The 20,996-nt window shown below is 39.1% G+C and overlaps 1 protein-coding gene across 1 annotated transcript; it reads left to right on the forward strand.

Moving 5' to 3' along the window:
- The first annotated feature begins 154 nt into the window (after positions 1-154).
- Positions 155-18,889, forward strand: LOC100376337 (kelch-like protein 21). The gene is made up of 2 exons (XM_002739638.3): positions 155-268; positions 14,813-18,889. Exon 2 carries the CDS (start codon positions 14,833-14,835, stop codon positions 17,026-17,028), a length of 2,196 nt encoding a protein of 731 aa, XP_002739684.2. The 5' UTR covers positions 155-268; positions 14,813-14,832; the 3' UTR covers positions 17,029-18,889.
- The last annotated feature ends 2,107 nt before the right edge of the window (positions 18,890-20,996 follow it).

A 20,996-nucleotide genomic window follows, 5' to 3' on the forward strand; every position in this document is an offset into this window, starting at 1 on the left:
CGTTTACTGAAAAATGTTCCTTACACTGCGCATACCTGCAAGCAACATGGACGCATCTTACAGTCTCTCAAAATAAAAGACGTATTGTGATTGGTCGGGATGAATATCTCTTTCGCACAACGCCCAATGATATCAATGCAATCATTTATTGATTGTAAGAACAAGATGCGCAAGGCGTCTTCTTTTATACTTGGTATATGACATGTACGCTTTTGATGCGCTGCAATAGACAGTACGCAAGAAACGCAAGTTCGTTCCTAGGCGACAGGTAGGTACCCAGAAACATTGTTCAAACATGCACACTTTCACCGTTGACGTACTCGATAAAGATCTCTAGCCATGGTCAGTGTTTTGATCACTGTCTTCAGATCTCGATTCAAGATTTGTTTTCCTTACGTACATACGTATAAACGTATTGCGTGGAGTGATTGACATTCAGTGTATGTTGTGATCCACCATATTAAATTACACCCATTCAGATTTAAGATTGAGAGTTTGAACTTGGTCTTGTTCGTGCTGCAACATGAATGTGATTGTTTTTATTATTCGGGTATGGGGCTCCCCACCATTCTTATTTACGACTGCGTGTTAACGTGCATGTCATTATTCGCAGATGTTATTCATACATTTAATGTATCTGGCCCCAAAAGTGGGAGACAGTTTCTTTGACCACTCCTGTATGGCATACGAGTATACAATTTAACAATCTTGAATATAAAACCATGGTGGGGTGGGGGATTGGGGGTGGCTGGATTATGTGCCTTAGATTGTGTGGTAATCATGGAAAACAACTCATTTTATCTCCATTCACCAGGAAGATTAGTCAAACAAAAATCAATATAAAATATCTATTTTTATTGCACAATAATTTTATTGTCTAAATTAAATAGACCACTGTATCTAAATGTTGGTTTTTAAAATTGTAGATTTTGAACACCATGGTACAACAGTTTTTTACTATAATTTAATGAACCAAATGGACATTAAATCTCATTGGTTACATGTCTAGATATAATAGCAGGTTTAGTTTGTGAAAGGTGACATTCAATGGGTTCAGTAGCTATTAAAATTAACAGCTCAACAAATTACAAACAACATCCATTAAAGTATGAGAAAATATCTGTTTACACTTTTTATTTGTTCCTCATTGCTGTATCTTTAGCAATACTTGAACACTCATTTGTATATTTACAAATTATATTTAACAATGATCTGTATATATGATTTGATCTCAATTTTCAGTGCCTGTGAAAAGCTAGCCCAAAATCACTTATTGGTATGCAAATATGATCATAATTTATATATCTGGCCGCAAAATAAATATTTTAACCAACAAATTTGGGTTTCATAGTTGCTGTCTACTATCAGTCATTTACTGGATTTCACAATGAGGCATCTCATTAGCCTTCATTTGCTTACTATACAGGTATTGCCCTGGTGACGTCACCAGAACACAATATACACATGGTAGTGGGACTTTGACATGGTTCTCGAGAACACTTCAGGTTCCGATTTATTGTCTAGTGACTTTTAAAAAATCTAAAAATAAACTTTCATGACTTTTTTTCTCCACAAATTTTGGACGACAGATATTATGCAGTATTATTATCGGTGATCACTGGTACCTCCATGAATACATTTAATAGACCCGTGATGATTCATTCCACCAAAATGTTAACCTAAATTAATTTCCCCATGGCATGAACGCAACTACAAATGTTGGGTAGTAATAATAATTATTGGCATCGGTATCATTGGTACCATATTTGAGCACATTCTATGACCTGATACGTGAATGCATGTTTTTCACTGTTTAATCACTTGACCCTGTATCATATTTTCGTTGCCTAATATCATATACTTGTTTCATAAAATTAGAAAACATGACTACTCATTTTCTAATTGCAAATGTGGCATTTGTTTGGGTTGCTTCCATTGATATAGTCTAATATTGAAATGCGCATCCATGGTAGATGGAAATTCAGGGCGATTTGTTTGAAATGTTACAACTTACTGGACTGGAATTTTGTAATTAGTTTTCAATTTCACTCTATAATTAACGCTACTTGGTAAGCGATGATTGTGTTAGTGCTTGCTTATAAGAATACTCACTGACAGTGCATAGGTGTGCAGTATAATGCCTCCAGAAGACCAATTGTTTAGTGATGTTTTGCACCCAGGAAGTAAAATAAAATGACAGACATTTACTCCATATTCAATTGATCTTCCCAATTCCCAAACAACAAAATCATGATTTCAATGGTATACTAGTAAGTCCCACATTTATAAAAGGAATAACTTTACAACTGAGTTTTAACAGTATGCAGTGTACGGCACTTGCATGGCTTCCCTCTTTTGATTATGTTTGGCAGTGTAGTTTCTTTTGGGGAGAAGGCGGACAGCCAAGAACTGTTGGCAGGTAGGGACGTAGCCACAACTCAGAATCTTTTTTCAATTTTACTCTTTTTGACTCCCATGTGCGAAGTCAAATTCTATTTTGTCCAGCGACAGTGTACAAACGTGCGCCGCTGACGATCACGGTGACACGTTACACCAGAACGAACATATTTCGCATCTAACTCAACCCCATGCAACAAAAATTGATAGTATGTGTTCTATATGGTCCATTCCTCCTCGACGAACAAGTACATAAGTGAAAATTTAGTAAAAGACGAGAAAACTGCATAAGAAATTTGCCTTATTTACACGTATCGACAATGCAAGCTGCCATGCGACTTCCCCTTCTGACGTCACAAGGGGAATTTCTGTATGCAAATAAGAAGCTAATGAGGAGCCTCATTTTAAAATACACAAAAATAAAGCTGCTGCAGATTGAGTATAAAACACATTTTTTCACTTAAAAAAGTAATTCATGCTTAGAAACATTAAAAAATAATAATATTTATGTATCAATGGATAATTTTAGGCATGAAAATAGCAGCCATTTCACAGGCACTTTAAATAAAGTACCAGTAGGTGCTGACAAATGGGTCTGAATTTATCACTGAATGACTAAAAAATTACAAGGTAGGAAAGCTTTGCAGACACCAGATTGATAAAAACTTAAAACCAAATGCTCCAATCAACCCTGGACATTCATGAAAATAATCAGTGAGTGGACACCAAGAATTATGTCATCACATCCAATGTGGCTGCATATGTGGAGTTTCTTACAAAAGAAATAAAAGTGCCATAGTTAGCCACCGTCCCTCAACACACAGTGATTTAGCATGTTAATGAGTAAATAAACTGGGGTTGACTGAACCAGTGCATTCCCCATCACTGAATCACTTGTAACCTGAACCTGCAACCGGAACCTATAACCTGTGTTTTGTACCTGCCGTGGTGACTTTGGTCATTCCTATTCATTTTCCAAGACTTTACCTTTGCTCAAGTTTTGAGCTGCCTGAGTCAAGGATACAAGAGCCATTGTTTTTAAATTTAAAATATTAGCAGATTAGATTATGAAAATCATTTCGTGTGTAAAATAAACAATTGTAATGAGTTCAGTTTCATTTTTCAGAGCATTGGTAATGATTAAATGAAAATTACTACATAAAATTTATTTATAGATCTGCCTGCAAATATTTTCGAAGAATATTTGCTAAATGCAAATATGTGAAATGTTTTAGTTTTATTTTGGCGTAAATGCAAGCAGTTACTCGCAAATTCTCAGGCTGAAATAGGCTTTATGCCATTTTAGTGAATTTGGCTTCAGATTCTGGCAATTACTTTTTAAAATAATTTAAAATTTGCCTAATATCTACCAGAAGGCACATAGCCTTGTTTTTCGAAAATATCCTTTGATTTAAAAAAAAACAGTTTTTTGAAACGGAAAACTCAGGCATATAAACTTCAGCTAAGCATGAAGGTATAATAGAATTCTGTTATACCTCCACAGGTGAGCCTTTCGGAGCCAAAGAAAACATTTGTTGTAATCAGCATAATCCCACAAATAAACATCCTGTGTATGCTCCAGTCTGTGACCAGATCACACTCGACCGATACTGTAAAACCAAAAAATATTTTCATTGTTTTGGTGTTTTGAGCAATTTCACTGGGTTTTAAGTTCACAGACTAGGGAGGAAAACAATGAGTTCTATTGTTATTCTACAAATTCACATCGATTTAATTTAGCGAATTTCACTTATCAGTAAGAATAGAAAAATTAAAAACCAGCGAATAATTAACGTGTTTACAGTAGTTCACTTTGCATACAACCTGTCATTAATGTTGTTCTTACTATATTACTGTAGCCTTTTTTTTCTTCACTATTTGGAATGAGGTAAAATATTAACTCATTTGTGTTTAGGCCAAGTAATATTATTTACTTGTGCTGTGTGACAAGGTTATTTTGCATTGAATATGGAATTTCTGAAAGTTTTTCATGATACTATTGCAAATATAGATTGTCATTCCTTGAAGTTATTGAGTCATGTGATTAAGAGTTCCTTTAAATGCAAAACATTGGCATCATGAGTCACTATAGTCTAGCATTGTTATTATAGGAAGGATTTCTCAAAGTTTACAATCAACAAACAATTATGTTTTCATCATTTATCGTTAGTTGAGGGATTTTCAACAGGGAGACGTGCTAAAGATGGTAGAATTTGAATGATCCAAAGTTGACCCATCATGTTGAACCCATATGTTGCCAAATATTCTGTTCTTTTCTCCTAATATTTTGTCTCACAATTTCATCATTATGAAATGAACAAGCCGATTGTCTATTTCACCTTACTTCAGCACCTGCACGTACCATACTGAAAAATTGGGGCTAAAACACTAATTAAACGTCATGATCATTACCATATGCTAATCGTCACTCAAAATATTCATTACATATGCCAGTTGTCTGTTAAATACTTTACTGTGACTGCAAGAAGTATAGAACAGCAGTATGAGACACTGTTTTGCTTAAGGTCACCATTTCTTCCTGTGGCAACACTTTGTGCAGCTATTTTAAATTTGTTAGCAAAACAGTGTCTGCAATATTGCTGTTCCATTCTTTCTTGCGGTCACGGTAAATCTCACTTGAGATTGAACAACATATGGTGGGTGTGTCTCTTTGTCCACTAAATTAGAAGAAGTTTGCAGCCATACAGCATCATTGAATATGCCTTTCACCAACATTCTTAGGGAATTGTGAGTCTATGTTAGTCCTTTTTTGCTTTTTGTTGAACCCATACGAACAAACTACTATAATTTCTGTATGTGCATGCATACTCCACATTGCTGATCATGTTCAAACTTCAATTTTTTGCGATCTGATATTATTTTGTGAACACAAAATTTCAGGAAAAATGCTGACTTACCATGTCGTAGGACCTTGGAGAAATTTTCACAACTACAGAATGTATACCTCTCACAAAACTGAAGTTTACGTATGCATTAATTGTACTGTAATTGGGATACATATGCATGTGCATTCTTGTAATCTGATTTAAAATGGCTGAATGGCGACCATATTAGTGCTGAAAATTAATCAAAATTAAGCATTTCTGTCATTCTGAAACCAATTTTTGTACTTTGGTCAAACTTGATGAACTTATTTTTTTTCACATCAGATTCAAAATGGCCGACTGGTGATAATTTGTTTTCAATGAATGCTGTTTGGGTCTCATAACTCGGACATATCTTGGTCATAGACATACCTCTCTCATTCATGTAAGCATATACATTACTAATAGAGCAAACCAGTACATGTATCTGTGTATATGATGTGAACCAGCAGCTGGTGTTTTCTGTGTCATCTATGAGCCTGTGTGTATTTAGGCATTAATATAACTGACAGCTAGTTTGAAACAACACATCATCAACACAGATCTGCTAATTAATTATTATATGTATATATGAAATTGGTTGATATTATATACATATTTAATGTACACCAAGGAATTCCAGCAAATACCTCTTTAAAGCCACCATTTGTGCTGTTTATACTAAAACAAACACTCAATTCTGATTCAAAACTCTAAATTAGCTTTAAATCTATTCGATAAATTGGGTGTGAAGTATGGGGAGAGGAAGTTGTTAAAAATAGAGATGTTATTGAAAATGTTAACTATTCTTTTTGCAGATTACCTTTGGGGGTTAAAAAGAATGCTATTAAGCCTACAATTTTAAGGGAATTGGGAAGATACCCTCTGGTCATAAAAATTAATTAACAAATAATTAAATTCTGGTTCAGATCAAAACTCCCAGAGACGCCCAAGTTAATAAAAAGCACCTTTGATGAGGTCAATATAATAAAGACTGGGTGGACGAAAAATGTTGACAAAATAATCAGTGATAACAATCTTGATAAAGCAATCAAACAACAAATAAAATAGGAGAAACAGCTCCAAACCATGACAATATCTGTTTTGCTGAAAGAGAATTACATAATAAAATGGAAAGAAGCTCTATTTGATGACAACAGAGCAGAATCTCTGATCATAAACTTCATATTGAAACTGGCAGGCATTGCAAAACTCCAAGGAATGAAAGAGCCTGTGACAACAAGCAGATTGAAGATGAGGTACATTTCCTTATGGACTGCAGTCTGTATAATACACACAGAATTGAATTATTCAACTACTGTAAGGAAATTATACAAAAGTTTAGCAAATTAAATGAACCAGAAAAATTCAAAGAAATTATGGAAAATTGTACAGGAATCAGAACTGCACAATATATACAAAAATGTATGAGATATGAGCAGCTCCACCAAAATTAAAATTAAAACTATTCTTTTCGCCATAGTTATTGTATCGTATTGTATTGTATTGTACAAGTATATTGTGATTCTTTATGTGTTTGTTATTTAGCTTTATTTAGCATTCTGTTTAGTTTGTTCAACTTTACTGCATTTTAGTTTAGTTTATTTGAGTATATTTTTATACGACTATAGAACAACTCACTGTAGTTTGTTTTTTAATGTTGAATAAATATTATGATTATTATAACATTATTGCAGCTGGTTGGAAAATGAGTAACAAATATATATATAAATCTAGAGATAATATTAACAAATTACCAATAAGCATTCAGATAATTTTTTATTTGAACACTATGATGATAAGTATCCAATAATCTAATAATCTAGATAAAAATAATATCAGAAGATGGAATAGTGACTTACTTGTACTGGAAAATAAAGAACAAATAATCAGAGAATAATTTGCTGGTGTGTGAAACGTATTATGTGAGTACCTGTTTACTGTTATTCATAGGACCACTATGTACATACCATTGGCCAGCACAACCGCAAATATGATCAATCTCAGACGACTAAAAGAATAGATTAGCAACCACACGACTATAATTTTAGGTTTGTATTAAGCCTACAGCATGACATTCCTGGTAATTTATTGACACAAGCCTACCTGATGATATCCAAATGTACTTACAATGTATTTGCTGAATTGAGATTACGTGACCGTGAGCACTGTTCATAGTGATTGTGGGTACCCGATACATTGTATATGATCCTGGTACAAGTACATTTACAAATAGCTTAAACATCACAAGTACAAGGTATTTATATAAAGGGTTAGTGGAAGCCCATCCATTAGTGACTAGTAAATGGTTAGTGGAAGCCCAGCCATTAGTGACTAGTAAATGGTTAGTGGAAGCCCAGCCATTAGTGACTGGTGAAGGAATAGTGGAAGCCCAGCCATTGGTGACTGGTGAAGAAATAGTGGAAGCCCAGCCATTAGTGACTAGTAAATGGTTAGTGGAAGCCCAGCCATTAGTGACTGGTGAAGGAATAGTGGAAGCCCAGCCATTGGTGACTGGTGACGAAATAGTGGAAGCCCAGCCATTAGTGACTAGTGAAGAATAGTGGAAGCCCAACCATTAGTGACTAGTGAAGAATAGTGGAAGCCCAGCCATTAGTGACTGGTGAAGGAATAGTGGAAGCCCAGCCATTGGTGACTGGAGGTGGGTTAGTGGAAGCCCAGCCATTGGTGACTGGTGAAGGAATAGTGGAAGCCCAGCCATTAGTGACTGGTGAAGGAATAGTGGAAGCCCAGCCATTAGTGACTGGTGAAGAAATAATGGAAGCCCAGCCATTAGTGACTAGTGAAGAATAGTGGAAGCCCAGCCATTAGTGACTGGTGAAGGAATAGTGGAAGCCCAGCCATTAGTGACTGGTGAAGAAATAGTGGAAGCCCAGCCATTGGTGACTGGTGAAGGAATAGTGGAAGCCCAGCCATTAGTGACTGGTGAAGGAATAGTGGAAGCCCAGCCATTAGTGACTGGTGAAGAAATAATGGAAGCCCAGCCATTAGTGACTAGTGAAGAATAGTGGAAGCCCAGCCATTAGTGACTGGTGAAGGAATAGTGGAAGCCCAGCCATTGGTGACTGGAGGTGGGTTAGTGGAAGCCCAGCCATTGGTGACTGGTGAAGGAATAGTGGAAGCCCAGCCATTAGTGACTGGTGAAGGAATAGTGGAAGCCCAGCCATTGGTGACTGGAGGTGGGTTAGTGGAAGCCCAGCCATTGGTGACTGGTGAAGGAATAGTGGAAGCCCAGCCATTAGTGACTGGTGAGGGAATAGTGGAAGCCCAGCCATTGGTGACTGGTGAAGGAATAGTGGAAGCCCAGCCATTAGTGACTGGTGAAGAAATAATGGAAGCCCAGCCATTGGTGACTGGTGCAGAAATAGTGGAAGCCCAGCCATTGGTGACTGGAGGTGGGTTAGTGGAAGCCCAGCCATTGGTGACTGGTGAAGGAATAGTGGAAGCCCAGCCATTAGTGACTGGTGAAGGAATAGTGGAAGTCTAGCCATTAATGGCAGATGAGGGGTTAGTGGAAACCCAGCCATTAGTGACTGGTGAAGGAATAGTTGAAGCCCTGCCATTAGTGACTGGTGAAAGAATAGTGGAAGCCCAGCCATTAGTGACTGGTGAAGGAATAGTGGAAGCCCAACCATTGGTGACTGGTGAAGAAATAGTGGAAGCCCAGCCATTAGTGACTAGTGAAGAATAGTGGAAGCCCAGCCATTAGTGACTGGTGAAGGAATAGTGGAAGCCCAGCCATTGGTGACTGGTGAAGAAATAGTGGAAGCCCAGCCATTAGTGACTAGTGAAGAATAGTGGAAGCCCAGCCATTAGTGACTGGTGAAGGAATAGTGGAAGCCCAGCCATTATTGACTGGTGAAGGAATAGTGGAAGCCCAGCCATTAGTGACTGGTGAAGGAATAGTGGAATCCCAGCCATTGGTGACTGGTGAAGGAATAGTGGAAGCCCAGCCATTAGTGACTGGTGAAGGAATAGTGGAAGCCCAGCCATTAGTGACTGGTGAAGGAATAGTGGAAGCCCAGCCATTGGTGACTTGTGAAGGAATAATGGAAGCCCAGCCATTGGTGACTGGTGAAGGAATAGTGGAAGCCCAGCCGTTGGTGACTGATGAAGGAATAGTGGAAGCCCAGCCATTAGTGACTGGTGAAGGAATAGTTGAAGCCCTGCCATTAGTGACTGGTGAAAGAATAGTGGAAGCCCAGCCATTAGTGACTGGTGAAGGAATAGTGGAAGCCCAGCCATTGGTGACTGGTGAAGAAATAGTGGAAGCCCAGCCATTAGTGACTAGTGAAGAATAGTGGAAGCCCAGCCATTAGTGACTGGTGAAGGAATAGTGGAAGCCCAGCCATTGGTGACTGGTGAAGGAATAGTGGAAGCCCAGCCATTAGTGACTGGTGAAGAAATAGTGGAAGCCCAGCCATTAGTGACTAGTGAAGAATAGTGGAAGCCCAGCCATTAGTGACTGGTGAAGGAATAGTGGAAGCCCAGCCATTGGTGACTGGTGAAGAAATAGTGGAAGCCCAGCCATTAGTGACTAGTGAAGAATAGTGGAAGCCCAGCCATTAGTGACTGGTGAAGGAATAGTGGAAGCCCAGCCATTATTGACTGGTGAAGGAATAGTGGAAGCCCAGCCATTAGTGACTGGTGAAGGAATAGTGGAAGCCCAGCCATTGGTGACTGGTGAAGGAATAGTGGAAGCCCAGCCATTAGTGACTGGTGAAGGAATAGTGGAAGCCCAGCCATTAGTGACTGGTGAAGGAATAGTGGAAGCCCAGCCATTGGTGACTTGTGAAGGAATAATGGAAGCCCAGCCATTGGTGACTGGTGAAGGAATAGTGGAAGCCCAGCCGTTGGTGACTGATGAAGGAATAGTGGAAGCCCAGCCATTAGTGACTGGTGAAGGAATAGTTGAAGCCCTGCCATTAGTGACTGGTGAAAGAATAGTGGAAGCCCAGCCATTAGTGACTGGTGAAGGAATAGTGGAAGCCCAGCCATTGGTGACTGGTGAAGAAATAGTGGAAGCCCAGCCATTAGTGACTAGTGAAGAATAGTGGAAGCCCAGCCATTAGTGACTGGTGAAGGAATAGTGGAAGCCCAGCCATTGGTGACTGGTGAAGGAATAGTGGAAGCCCAGCCATTAGTGACTGGTGAAGGAATAGTGGAAGCCCAGCCATTGGTGACTGGTGAAGGAATAGTGGAAGCCCAGCCATTAGTGACTGGTGAAGGAATAGTGGAAGCCCAGCCATTAGTGACTGGTGAAGAAATAATGGAAGCCCAGCCATTAGTGACTAGTGAAGAATAGTGGAAGCCCAGCCATTAGTGACTGGAGGTGGGTTAGTGGAAGCCCAGCCATTGGTGACTGGTGAAGGAATAGTGGAAGCCCAGCCATTAGTGACTGGTGAAGGAATAGTGGAAGCCCAGCCATTGGTGACTGGAGGTGGGTTAGTGGAAGCCCAGCCATTGGTGACTGGTGAAGGAATAGTGGAAGCCCAGCCATTAGTGACTGGTGAGGGAATAGTGGAAGCCCAGCCATTGGTGACTGGTGAAGGAATAGTGGAAGCCCAGCCATTAGTGACTGGTGAAGAAATAATGGAAGCCCAGCCATTGGTGACTGGTGCAGAAATAGTGGAAGCCCAGCCATTGGTGACTGGAGGTGGGTTAGTGGAAGCCCAGCCATTGGTGACTGGTGAAGGAATAGTGGAAGCCCAGCCATTAGTGACTGGTGAAGGAATAGTGGAAGTCTAGCCATTAATGGCAGGTGAGGGGTTAGTGGAAACCCAGCCATTAGTGACTGGTGAAGGAATAGTTGAAGCCCTGCCATTAGTGACTGGTGAAAGAATAGTGGAAGCCCAGCCATTAGTGACTGGTGAAGGAATAGTGGAAGCCCAACCATTGGTGACTGGTGAAGAAATAGTGGAAGCCCAGCCATTAGTGACTAGTGAAGAATAGTGGAAGCCCAGCCATTAGTGACTGGTGAAGGAATAGTGGAAGCCCAGCCATTGGTGACTGGTGAAGAAATAGTGGAAGCCCAGCCATTAGTGACTAGTGAAGAATAGTGGAAGCCCAGCCATTAGTGACTGGTGAAGGAATAGTGGAAGCCCAGCCATTATTGACTGGTGAAGGAATAGTGGAAGCCCAGCCATTAGTGACTGGTGAAGGAATAGTGGAAGCCCAGCCATTGGTGACTGGTGAAGGAATAGTGGAAGCCCAGCCATTAGTGACTGGTGAAGGAATAGTGGAAGCCCAGCCATTAGTGACTGGTGAAGGAATAGTGGAAGCCCAGCCATTGGTGACTGGTGAAGGAATAATGGAAGCCCAGCCATTGGTGACTGGTGAAGGAATAGTGGAAGCCCAGCCGTTGGTGACTGATGAAGGAATAGTGGAAGCCCAGCCATTGGTGGCTAGTGAAGGAATAGTGGAAGCCCAGCCATTGGTGACTGGTGAAGAAATAGTGGAAGCCCAGCCATTGGTGACTGGTGAAGGAATAGTGGAAGCCCAGCCATTAGTGACTGGTGAAGGAATAGTGGAAGCCCAGCCATTAGTGACTGGTGAAGGAATAGTTGAAGCCCTGCCATTAGTGACTGGTGAAAGAATAGTGGAAGCCCAGCCATTAGTGACTGGTGAAGGAATAGTGGAAGCCCAGCCATTGGTGACTGGTGAAGAAATAGTGGAAGCCCAGCCATTAGTGAGTAGTGAAGAATAGTGGAAGCCCAGCCATTAGTGACTGGTGAAGGAATAGTGGAAGCCCAGCCATTAGTGACTGGTGAAGAAATAGTGGAAGCCCAGCCATTAGTGACTGGTGAAGGAATAGTGGAAGCCCAGCCATTAGTGACTGGTGAAGGAATAGTGGAAGCCCAGCCATTGGTGACTGGTGAAGAAATAGTGGAAGCCCAGCCATTGGTGACTGGTGAAGGAATAGTGGAAGCCCAGCCATTAGTGACTGGTGAAGGAATAGTGGAAGCCCAGCCATTAGTGACTGGTGAAGGAATAGTGGAAGCCCTGCCATTAGTGACTAGTAAATGGTTAGTGGAAGCCCAGCCATTAGTGACTGGTGAAGGAATAGTGGAAGCCCAGCCATTGGTGACTGGTGAAGGAATAGTGGAAGCCCAGCCATTAATGACTGGTGTAGGAATAGTGGAAGCCCAGCCATTAGTGACTGGTGAAGGAATAGTGGAAGCCCAGCCATTGGTGACTGGTGAAGGAATAGTGGAAGCCCAGCCATTGGTGACTGGTGCAGAAATAGTGGAAGCCCAGCCATTGGTGACTGGAGGTGGGTTAGTGGAAGCCCAGCCATTGGTGACTGGTGAAGGAATAGTGGAAGCACAGCCATTGGTGACTGGTGAAGGAATAGTGGAAGCCCAGCCATTAGTGACTGGTGAAGAAATAGTGGAAGCCCAGCCATTGGTGACTGGAGGTGGGTTAGTCGAAGTCCAGCCATTAGTGACTAGTGAAGGAATAGTGGAAGCCCAGCCATTGGTGACTGGTGAAGGAATAGTGGAAGCCCAGCCATTAGTGACTGGTGAAGGAATAGTGGAAACCCAGCCATTAGTGACTGGTGAAGGAATAGTGGAAGCCCAGCCATTGGTGACTGGTGAAGGAATAGTGGAAGCCCAGCCATTAGTGACTGGTGACGGAATAGTGGAAGCCCAGCCATTGGTGACTGGAGGTGGGTTAGTGGAAGCCTAGCCATTAGTGGCCGGTGAGGGGTTAGTGGAAACCCAGCCATTTGTGTCTTGCAAGGGGTTGGTGGTAGTCCAGCCATTTGTGACTGGAGGTGGGTTAGTGGAGTCCCAGCCATTAGTGACTGGAGGTGGGTTAGTGGAGTCCCAGCCATTAGTGACTGGAGGTGGGTTAGTGGAGTCCCAGCCATTAGTGACTGGTGAAGGAATAGTGGAAGCCCAGCCATTAGTGACTGGTGAAGGAATAGTGGAAGCCCAGCCATTAATGGCAGGTGAGGGGTTAGTGGAAACCCAGCCATTTGTGACTTGCAAAGGGTTGGTGGTAGTCCAGCCATTTGTGACTTGCAAAGGGTTGGTGGTAGTCCAGCCATTTGTGACTTGCAAAGGGTTGGTGGAAGCCCAGCCATTGTTGATTGGTGAAAGGTTAGGAGAAGTCCAGCCATTGGTGACTGATGTTGGGTTAGTGGAGTCCTAGCCACTGTTGACTTGCAAAGGATTAGTGGAAGCCCAGCTACTTTTGACTGGAGATGGGTTAGTGGAAGCCAAAACAATTATTTTTATATCCCCATGCCAATATCACCTGTTTAAAATAAAGAGATACTTGTTTATTCATTACAGGTTGTTTTGTAATGCTGCTTATAAAGTCACAATTCATCTAGTCCTGATTTTTTTTTTCATTTCTTGGATCTTATGTAATAATAAGTGTTGAAGAGACTTGTCCGTGTCCATAATATTATGTTCAACAGTCACGCAATGTAGGCCAATTTGAATGAAGTAAATTACTTCCCTGGAGCCATTTAACACATTCTTTTGAGATCTATTTTAAGGCATTGTCACATCTCAGTTTCAGTACCTGTCAATTGAAATAAATTGAATGAAAGTGTTAAAAGTCATTTAACTAAACATACATAAACTTGTACCGACTTGAGTCAATTATCCATAACATGACTGAACATGATTCACAGTTGTATGCATGCATACATTGGGTTTAAACTTGTACCAGGCCACCTCATTTGATTGCAAAGTTCAATTAAAGATGGTCGACTGATGGCCATGTTCAGTATGTGTCAGTCTGTGCATATTATTAGCCCCCACCCAGACAAAGTCTGAGGGGGCTTGTAGTTACGCCTTCGTCAGTCCGTCCGGAGTGATTTCTCGGAGATGGCTCAACCGATTTTTTATTTGAGACCAAACTTGGTATAGATATACTTGATCTGTCAATATATGATTTATGTGCTATGGAATATTGAGTTTGAACTTAATTAACAAGCTCATTTGCATATTTAATTAATTTTGATTTTTTTTCTTAATATCTTGTGAACTTATTGTCCGAATGAGACCAAACTTGGTATAGACTTACTTGATCTGTCAATATAGGGTATAGGGTGCCTTGTAATGTTGATTTTCAACTTAATCTTCCTACCCGATTTTATACATATACATTCAAATTTTATAATTCATAGCCAACTATAATCACATCTGACAAGTGTTGGCTGTGTCATCTTCAGATGACTTGTTTTGCATCTAGATAAAAGGGATTATTGTTTGTCTTGTTTTTAAAATACAGATGTAACCAACTGAAGTATATACCGTATAACTTTTTGTATGCCAAAGTCATCTTTCATATCTTTTCACAAAAGAGACCTGCATAATTCTGTCTACATTTTGTCAAAAATGTTGATGAAGACCTGTTAGACAATGGGAAATGTTTAACAAGAAAATTACAGAAAAATTCATACATATTTGCCAAACCTTCTATTGGTGTTACCTAGGATGATTGTTTCGATTACGACAATTCCAAAATGTATGTGTTTGTATTATTATTAATAACGTTTTCTCTTCTTATAGATCTTCTCTGAGCTGCAGCAATGGGAACTGTTTCATCAACCCCCAAAAATCGGAGACGGATAGTTAGTGACAGCAGTCATCAATCTCGGGTATTGAATCTTTTGAATGTGATGAGACAAAATAATGAACTGACGGACTTCATCATTAAGGCAGGCGATTTGGAATTCAAATGCCACAAGGCATTGCTTATGGCTGCAAGCTTCAATGGCCATAACAAGAAAACTAACGAAATGTGGATTAGAGAGAGTACTGTTACTTTTCACAAGGTCAAGTCAGCTGCTGTTGGCGCAGTCATTGATTTTATTTATACGTCCAATATTTGCATTGAGGAGGGGAACCTTAAAGACGTAACAACTATTGCCAAGAAAATCCAGTTGTGGTCATTGGAGAAAGCATGCGAACAGTTTTATACAGAGATCTCTACGCAACAAAAGCACAAAATCAAAACTAATACGAAGAAGATAAACTTTTGTGATGTCAATCATGCTAGAGCAATTCTCCTGAGTCTTAATGAGATGAGACACATTCCAAAGTTGACGGACACTGTGATTGAGGTTGCTGGAAAGTACTTCCAGTGTCATCGTGCTGTATTGGCCAGCGGAAGCGACTATTTCAAAGCAATGTTTACCAATGAAATGCAAGAGAAGAAATGCAATCATGTAAAATTGAATGAAGTTAATCCACGCATATTCAAAATTCTATTAGATTTCTTGTACACTCCACAGATGTTGCTGAATTCTAGCTGTTTGGAAGAAGTCCTAGTCACTGCAAACTATCTACAGATCCAGTCGGAGATATTAACTGATCATTGCGCTAAGTTAATGTTAGATAAGTTGTCATTGTCAAATTGTTTAAAAGTTCTCAATTCCTCTCCGGCGCTTCTTTGTCCAGCTGTTGATCGTGAAGCTATCACTCTCATTATCACACATTTTTGCTCACTTTACAAGAGCAAAGAATTCTTGGAACTCTCACGTCATCATCTAATTGAGATCATATCCAACGACTCTTTGGACGTTAACGAGGAAGACATGGTTTTAGATGCAGTTGTCAGATGGATAAATTTTGACAAAACACGCCAGTCGCACATTGGAGAGGTCATGCAACATGTTCGGTTTCCTTTTATTAATAAGAATTATTTAGATTCTGCAATATCAAGACAACCATCTGTAATGCAATCACCAATAATTAGTCAGCATATAAAGCAGGCAAGGAAGTTCCCAGTAACATGCCCTAGTCAGGAAAACAATAACCAATTCAAGCCGCGAGTGTCACTAACAACACCTGGCATTCTTTTGTTCGGAGGGGAGGATGGTGAGAATGGATACATCAGTGCCCAGTGTTATATGTCACAGACAGGCAAATGGAACAATTTGAGCACCCTTCCATCCACGTTAACCTGTATAAAAGTCGTCACATTGAATAATGATGTTTATGTAATGGGAGGAGAGGATTTTGCCACATTTGGTGACATTATGTGGAAATACAACACCAGGTATAATACTTGGTCTAAGAAATCTCCCATGAATATGAAACGTCGTAACTATGCAGTGTGTTCGTTGTCTGGACTTATCTATTGTATTGGTGGTATCAGTTCAGGCAAGTTCTGTATGGATGAGGTTGAAGTATATGATCCAGAAACCAACATGTGGCAACAGGGCACACCACTTTTAGAAGGCATGGGTGGGCCAATTGCAGTAGCTTACAAAGAACGCAATAGATTGTTGGTATTCAACAGTGATGATAGTGTGGACACCATGCAAGCTTACTTGCCTGCCTTTGGAAAATGGTACCTGATATCCGCTTACCATCCTCCGCCAAATATTGGTCACTTTCGAGATGCTTTCTTATTGAATTCCGAAATCTATATAGTCGGGGGAACCAAAAACACTGAAGATCCATATATTTGGGTTTTTGATCTGGCCTCTCTCAGTTGGAGCCGAGGTATTCCACTGCCACACAAACAGACATGTGATAATGATATACTTTGTATTACTAACGTTAATCGCAAGATTTATCTCATCTCCAAAGAGTATACTCGTACTAAGCTTGGCATTGAAGTGAAGCAACTGCACTTTGATTTGTTTGATTGTATGACGGGTCAGTCCACCACATTACAGTCGTTGACATCAACATCAAACTGGCCTTCCTGTAACATGGCTGCTGTGAATGTTTACAAACATACAGCAAAAGAATACAGTGAAATGTATACTGAATGAGTGTATCTTGATCACAACATGATACATCATCCATCACCTCTAATGATTTCATTGTACAAATCATGCTCAGTAAGAGATCATTTCCTCTGACTGGATGATTTGACATCTGACAGCATCATTTTGTAACTCTTTTGTATCAAATTGAAAGACAATTTGTTCCTATTGTAATCTGATCAGAAAATGATATTTCCAATTAGTTGAATGCCAATTCTCAGATTAGTTCAATAATTGGTACTGTATTTGCTCTATTAGTTGCACAAGCATTCACAGAAATTACAGTGGTGTTTCTAATGTCAAGGGAGGTCATATTTTAATGATAAACAACCAATGTGATTTTTTGTTTTATATGTGCTTCTATTGGATATGCACTTCTAATAGAGTAAATATTGTATTAGCAAATCTTCTCTAAACTAGATTTTGATTTAAGTACATTCCATAGTTTTCGATCACTATTTTTGTTGATGATACATTTTTCAAAAGAATCTTTATTAACTTTCAGTAAGATTTGTTCAATTTATGATGGTATAATATATTTTTCTATATTTTCATTTTTTTACACCAGCCACTATGATTGGACAGTTACATTGAATCAATCTTGTTTGTTCTTTTCCACCTAAAACTACCCATAACTTGAGGAATTTTCAATTTTAGGATGTTAAATTTTTTTTTTGCAAACTGGACCAAAACTGCTTTTGTAAAATGTTTGGCAGTCAGTAAATAGATTTAAATATGACAAAAACAAAATATATACTGGTATATTACTGGCCGAATATCGGTGTGTGGGCTGGAGTGCAAATCATTCTTTTCTTTAGGTAATATTCACATGTCATGAATGTTAGTCTTCAGAACGACCACAAACATGGCAGCAGGCGAAACAAGCTTCACTGTGCTGCAAAATAACCCAGATGTTCATATTTTAAACTATGTCTCATATTTATGTTAAAGATAATTCATTTAATATCACTTACACCACTTATTGAAGAGAAATTTTGAGAAAATTGTCATCTTTTAAAAAACATGTCACTGTCTCCACAAAGGTGATATAACTTTCGGGTAACACAACTGAATATAAAGTGTATATTATAGTAGCATATTTATTTTTGCTGAATTAACCTGAATATTGTGATATTATGTAATATTATTATACATCTGTCACCGTAACATCTTTAAGTTTAAAGTTACAGCATACCGTAATTTTGCGGTATTTTAGGGGTATTTTTATCCTACGTATTAGGAAATGTGAATTCCAAATATGGAATGATTACGCCGGTCTCTAATAATAAAAACAAACATTGCTGCCACAAGGTTTTGATCAGACTCCACACAAAGAAGTTGGCTGATTCTGTTCTAAACTTGATGTATCCTTGGAATAAAAAGATGTATAATAATAAGTTTATTACAAGGTTACCTCAAAGTATGCACTCAGACAGTACACCATCGCATCAATACTTCAGCTGTACTGTCTTCGTGCATACTTTGAGGTATCCTCGTACTAACCTCATATTATCTACCTCCTACATGTGAAGTGACTAAATAAGAAGATAACTGGGTATGAAAACAATGTAGCCACAGTGGCTATCCATACTGCAGATACTGTGCTAGTTATAACATACTGGGCAAGTTCACAGAGTATGAACTACATAGCTTTACTATATTGGTTTTTCCAGGGTGACTATTGTAAACTTCAAATAAAATTTATAAAACAAATGCACCAGATCAAACAATATGTTTGTGATAATGTAGTTGTAAGTGTTTTATGTGATATTTCATAACATTCAGAGGCTGAACATGTATATGAATTAACCAGAACACAGTTCTTACGATGCAATAATTATCACAATAAAGATTTGAAAGAACGTAATGTGTTTGTGTTTGCTGCATCCTCAGATTTGATCCTATGTACACAAGTTGGGCTGTTAAATTAAAGCTGTATCTGACTTGCCTAAACATGGGCATGAGAATGGGAAGCCTGAAATTCACAATACTAGAAAAGTTTAGAAGGAGCTGATGAAGCTAAATTGTGAATGGCACAGTTGTGTAAATACCAATGTTTTCAGTATCTCACTACAATCTGGAATTTATTAGTTCCTGTCAGGCCAACCTTTATCACAAAATTATGTTCGCATGTGTGAAATTTTGAGATCTTCAAACTGATGACATACATACTGGAGCCAGTTTGTGCGTTTTTGTGTAGAATGTGAATGGTTAAGGAACATTAGAGGTAGAGTCCTTAACAGCATTTTTTAAAACAAAATGGCCACCCATTTTGAATCTGACAGGGGTTGAGATGTCATGCATCAAGGTTCAATCCTATTCAATGTATATACCAATTTGAATGAAATATGCCCATGTAAGATTTGGTTTGGCATTGCAGAGAAACTTAATTATTAATTATTGCCCCGCTTGTATTGGATATCAAAACTACACAAAACACCATACAAGGAGAGATTCATTGCCGGTTCTTCTAATTGTTCAACTAAAGAATTATCTAAAACATTAACTACAATACTGTCTGTCATTAAAGAAGGAATTCTAAAGTACTGTGACACTGTCTTTTTCAGGAGTGGTGTAAATCACATGTGGATATTGCACAATTCTAAAGAACTTTTGGAAAACTTCAGATCTAGATCTACAATACCACATGGTAAATTGAAATCACGATTGATAGATATTGTTCATCAAGCATTTTTTCATAAGAATGGTTCTCGGCGATATAAATATATTGTTTTAAACTAGAATTCCACTTATTTCGTCAAGAATGAAACTAATGCCACCACTTTTTACAGTGAAGAAGACATTGTTCTCATGCTTGGATTTTTGATAGATAATATATTTGTTAAGTTTGGAGGACATATATTTCAACAAATTATCGGTATTCCAATGGGAACCAACTGTGCTAACTTGCTGGCCGACTTGTTTTTATTCTCGCATTTTAAGAACAAACAATTTAACGAAGCTAAATTTTTTAATTTTACATTTAGTTATATATTGATGATGTACTTTCCATCAATAATTTTTGTGATTCGCTCCCATTGATATATCCCACAGAACTAGACATTAAAGAAACTACAGAATCAGCTTCCTCTGCCTCATACCTTGATATTTACCTCGAATTTGACAACAATGGTCATCTTTCTACTGAACTTTATGACAAAAGAGATGATTTTTAATTTCACTATATACATGTTTCCCTCGCTTATGGCGTTTACATATCTCAGTTTATCCGTTATGGCAGAGCATGTAGTATGTATTCTGATTTTCTCTATTTTAAACTATTAAGTCAAGGGTTTATAAGAGAAAGATTGATCTTGTCATTCAAAAAGTTCTATGGCAAGTATCAATAGCTGGTGGACAAGTATCATGTTTCTATGAAACAGATGATAATAGAAGCGCTGAATGCCATTTGTCTTGCACGGGGATAATCTAAAATTCATGATTATGAGTCAGAGAGATATATGGCGGGTGCCACATGTGGAGCAGGGTGTGCTCACTCTTTTCTAAACACCTGACATCACCTCTTGGTTTGTGCCTTGAGGTCCATGTATCTCTCTTACCAATTTGACAGTGTGTTGTTTGTTTTGTTTGTGTGTCCCCTGTGTGTTCTCGGATTTGTAAATATTGCCTTTTGACATTGATTGTTTGGCTTATAGTTGGGTATTGTTGCTTGGATTTTTACTATTCCAAGAGCCAATCACTGGCCAGTGAGAAGTGTCCATGAAATCACAGTACCATTCCAAAAGCCAATCACTGGGCAGTGAGAAGTGTCCATGATGTCACATTACCATTGCAAGAGCCAATCACTGGACAGTGAGAAGTATGCATGATGTCACATTACCATTGCAAGAGCCAATCACTGGACAGTGAGAAGTGTGCATGATGTCACATTACCATTGCAAGAGCCAATCATTGGACAGTGAGAAGTGTCCATGATGTCACATTACCATTGCAAGAGCCAATCACTGGACAGT

This window comes from Saccoglossus kowalevskii, chromosome 1, assembly GCF_978046115.1.
Source record: "Saccoglossus kowalevskii chromosome 1, keSacKowa6.1, whole genome shotgun sequence".
NCBI classification, from domain to species: domain Eukaryota; kingdom Metazoa; phylum Hemichordata; class Enteropneusta; family Harrimaniidae; genus Saccoglossus; species Saccoglossus kowalevskii.